This window comes from Equus quagga, chromosome 9, assembly GCF_021613505.1.
Source record: "Equus quagga isolate Etosha38 chromosome 9, UCLA_HA_Equagga_1.0, whole genome shotgun sequence".
NCBI lineage: Eukaryota > Metazoa > Chordata > Mammalia > Perissodactyla > Equidae > Equus > Equus quagga.
This window is the reverse complement of record NC_060275.1, coordinates 24,787,241-24,791,274: the sequence shown is the minus strand read 5'-3', so window position 1 is coordinate 24,791,274 and position 4,034 is coordinate 24,787,241. Positions and strand designations below refer to the sequence as shown.

At 49.6% G+C, this 4,034-nt stretch overlaps 1 protein-coding gene across 1 annotated transcript in view; it reads right to left on the bottom strand.

The window, feature by feature from the left end:
- Positions 1-3,573: 3,573 nt before the first annotated feature.
- LOC124245109 (translation initiation factor IF-2-like) overlaps positions 3,574-4,034 on the bottom strand; it is a 14,362-nt gene continuing 13,901 nt past the window's right edge. Inside the window, exon 2 of the mRNA XM_046672295.1 lies at positions 3,574-4,034. Within this exon, the coding sequence (XP_046528251.1) occupies positions 3,622-4,020 (399 nt within the window). The 5' untranslated portion in view covers positions 4,021-4,034 and the 3' untranslated portion in view covers positions 3,574-3,621.

The following is a 4,034-nucleotide window of genomic DNA, read 5'->3' as shown; positions in this document are numbered from 1 at the left end:
TAGCTTTGATAGAGTAGTAAGGTGAAAGCAGGAATGGAGTGTGTTTAAGAGACAGTGGGAGACTCTCTCAGCTGAAGACCTAAAATATGCCATGGATGTAACATTGTGTGTGTTGTTATGATTCCATTACATATGTAGGTAGTCTTATCATACACATTGTATTTGCCATGTTTTTGAACTTTATATAAATTGTATCATATGGCACGTATTCTGCTGCTGCAGAATGGGAGGAGAAGAACTAGAGACAGAAGGTACAGAAAACTCCTTTAGAAGTTTTGTTGCAAACGAAGCAGAGAAATGGGGCAGTAGCTGACGGTGGAAGTGAGTCAAAGAGAAGATTTTGTAGAATTGGAGAAACAACAGCTGCATATAAGCTTACGGGAATGCCCCAGTAGAGAGGGAAACACTGATAACATAGACAAGGGGGGATAATTGCTGGAGTGATGGTGATGATCTTGAGCAGGCAAGATGAGATTGCCTTAGCAGAGGGCCTGGCTTTAGCTAGGAGCATGGAAAATCAACTAGGTAATGGAAAGGAAGGTACAGAAGAGGATTATGTGGAAGTTTTCATCTCATTGCTTCAATTTTCTCAATGAAATAGGAAGCAAGGTTATTAACTGAAAATGAGGATGAGAGGGAAGGAGGTGTAGGTTAGAAGACAGAGAAGGTATGAAATCCAGAAGAATGGAGGAGAGAAGCAGGATTCCTGGGCAGCACTAAGGGCTCACTTGAGGTTCACAGTGATGAAATTAAAGTGAAACTAGTCAGTGTGATTGTGTTTTTTTCTCTAGCCACATTCAGATGCATGGGTGCTGGCATGGAGGAGATGGAGAGCTGGCTTGAATCAGGATTGTAGTTTTGTCCAGCAAGCACAACAAAGGGGGAGGGGGGAGGGGCTGAGGGTATGTGCAAGAGAGTGATTGTAATGACTGGTCAGGGGTTTAAGCTGGGTTAAGGATGGGAGAGAGCAGATATGTAGGTTGAAGAATTGCTGGAGTCAGAGTACTACAGGGAAATGTGGAAATATGAGGTGGTGTTCACTGTGTGATATGTTTGACACTGTGATGATAAGGAAGTTGCAAAGTTTCATAAGGCTCTGGTGATTATGCCCATGAGAGTGAGTGGCTGAGTTAGGGTAAGACAAGATCCTTGGAGAAGTCAAGGAGCTGAGAGGTCAGGGTATTGGGAAGATCATCTAAGAATATGTTATAAGCACCTAGAATTAAGGCAGAAGTGGTATTGGAGTGACTGACAGGAACAAATGGTGAAAAAATGAAGGGGAATGAGAGCAATGTTGAGGGCTACTGGATTACAAGATTTAAAGCTGCAGGTTAAAAGGGAGGAGAGAGAGGGATGGTCTGGAAGCAATGTTGAGGAGCAAGGAGGACACCTACCTCACCTCCAGGCACAGTCTAAGAGGCTTTTGGTTGAAAACACAGTTGGCACTACTTGAAAGGGGGAAGTGGAAGCAGTGTCCCAGGGGAAAGTCAGGTTTCCCTTAAGCAAGAAGGTGAAGGGAACCTGAAGAGAAATTCTGAGGCAGTTGAGTTAAAGGGATTGTCATTTGCATAAATAAACAGATGGTGTGGTGGACATACCCTAATGTGGCCCCATATTATCCCCACATCCTGGTGTGCATGCCCTTGTGTGGTCTCCATCCTTTGAGTGGGGGTGGGACTTGTGATTGCTTCCAATCACAGCAGAGTATGGCCAACAGAGTATGACAAAGGTGACAGGATGTGTGTGATCATGTGTACTTGATTATGTTACATAAGATTGTAACTAGTGTCTTACACTGAGACTCTCCCCCTCACTGGCTTTGAAGAAGCAAGCTGCCATATTATAAGCTTCCCTATGGAGAGGGCCACATGTCAACAAACTGAGGGGGCCTTCAGCCAACAGCCAGCAAGGGACTAAGGCCCTCAGTCCTGCAGTTTGCAGGGAACTGAATGCTGCCAATAACCACCTGAGTCTGGAAGTGGATCTTTTCCCAGTCAAGCCTCACTTTGTGATCTTGTAGAGGACCCAGATAAGCCATGCCTGGACTCCTCCTGACCCAGAGAACCTGTGAGCCAATAAATGTGTGTTATTTTAAGCTGTTAAATTTGTGATAATATTGTTATATAACAATAGATTAATACAGATGGGAATGGAAGAAGTTTAGTCAAAGCCATGTTACTCAATTCTTTTAACTCCTTCTGAGGTATATGGCCTAAGAATCACATGTTGATCTGTTATCAATTCACCTGGTTAGGTCTTCCTTCAATTTCATTGATAGCAAAGAACTGCAAACCACCTGCCTTGCAAAAGAATTTATAACTCATTCATTTGTCTCATTCACTTTCTTGCACAGACACCAATTTTTGAATTGTCCCTTTGAATTGCCCTGGAGGTTTTTACATCTTCGGTAGATAGTAACTGGTGCAAGTGTTGACTTTTTTTCACGAGGTGGGAGAAGGGCAGTTTTGAAAGGGAATGCAGTGTTCTCAGGTGCTTTCTCAAGATGAGCACTTCTAGAAAATAGTACATATAGTGGTGGAAGATCTGGAATGAATTCCCTTAAAACTAGTCTTGGAAAGCCTTCATGAACCCCAGGGGTAATGGAACACCAGTGAAGATGATAGTTTTAGAGGCTTTCTGGTAGAAGAGGGAAGAGCCCAGGCTGTGATGGCGAGGACAGCATGGGGCCAGGGGGTGGGGCACTGTGTGTGAAAGGTAGGAGGGGCACTAGACAGTTTCTGGGGCATGAGACTTAAGAAATGACTTTAGACCTTTCTAATAATTAGTCTTGGTGAGATCTGCAACGGAACTATTTCCTGGTTGGTGAAAAATATATATAACCAGTATGTGTTTTCTGAAACTGTTTAAATATAAAAGAAATGCATGCATCTTGTAAAATGTTCAAAGAAGCAGAGTTTACGCCTTTCCTTACCCAGAGGTAACCTAGTTAACAGGTGTGTGGCAGGTCTGCGAAGGTCCCCTCCAACTTTGAGGTTGCCCCTAACTCTCTTCCAACAAGAACCACTCACTTTTCGTAACATCTGGCCAAGCTCTCAAATGTGTGATTCCTTGACTCCACTGTGCATCTCTTTAACTCAAAGGGGAGTCTCTCGAGTGTAGACACTTTTGGATCTAGTGATCCAGGGCTGGTGGAAACGGAAGGAGGGTGCGGTCATCGCCAGTTTCTTCCCAAAGTAAACCGCTACAACCCCCTTCTCCCTGGGGCTGGCTGTCAAAGTCTAATATTTGTGCCCACGCAGGTCCTCAAAACACAAGGCCCGGCAGGTCGCTATTTATAAACACTTACTGGATGCCCACTATACGCGAACTCTCCCGCGACGCTTGGATACTTTTTTGCAGAGGGATGCCAGTTTCTCTCAGGACCACTCCCTCCAAGCAACCCTTCCCCGCACCATCGTGCGGCAGCGCGCTCCGCCCGGCCCGAGCCCGGGTCGGGACTCCCGGCAGCCAGCCGACTGGTGCTGCCCCGCGGGCGCCTGCGCAGAGCGACCCGCCCGTCACTAGGGGCGGGAGGCGGGGGCAGCCGGGAGAAAGGAAAGCTGCGGGGGAAAAAGGGCCAAACCCTGAAATTACCCGGATGTGGTCTCCGCGCGCGCATGCTCAGTGTTCCCTCGACAAGTTGGCAGCAACAACACGGCCCTGGTCGTCGTCGCCGCTGCGGGAACGGAGCGGCTTGGGTGCCGGAGCCCGCGTTCGCGCCCGCCCGTTCTCCTCGAGAGGCCTTTCCCGCCCTCCCTCGGCTCCGCGGCCGCCCAGGGAGCGGAAGCGGGTGAGGGGAGCCGGGCGCCCCGCGAGAGAGGCCCCCCGCCGCGGGGCGGCCCGGGAGCTCGAGGCGGCCCGGCCCGCGCGGGCAGCGGCGCGGCGCCGAGGAGGGGCGGCCTGGCCTGGACGCCTCGGGGCGGGGGCCGAGGAGCGCTCCGGGCCGCCGGGGGAGCGACGGGCCCGGCGCCCCCGCGGACGAGCCGCGGCGGGAGAGTGGACTCCCCTCGCCCTCGCCATCGCCGGAGCCCAGG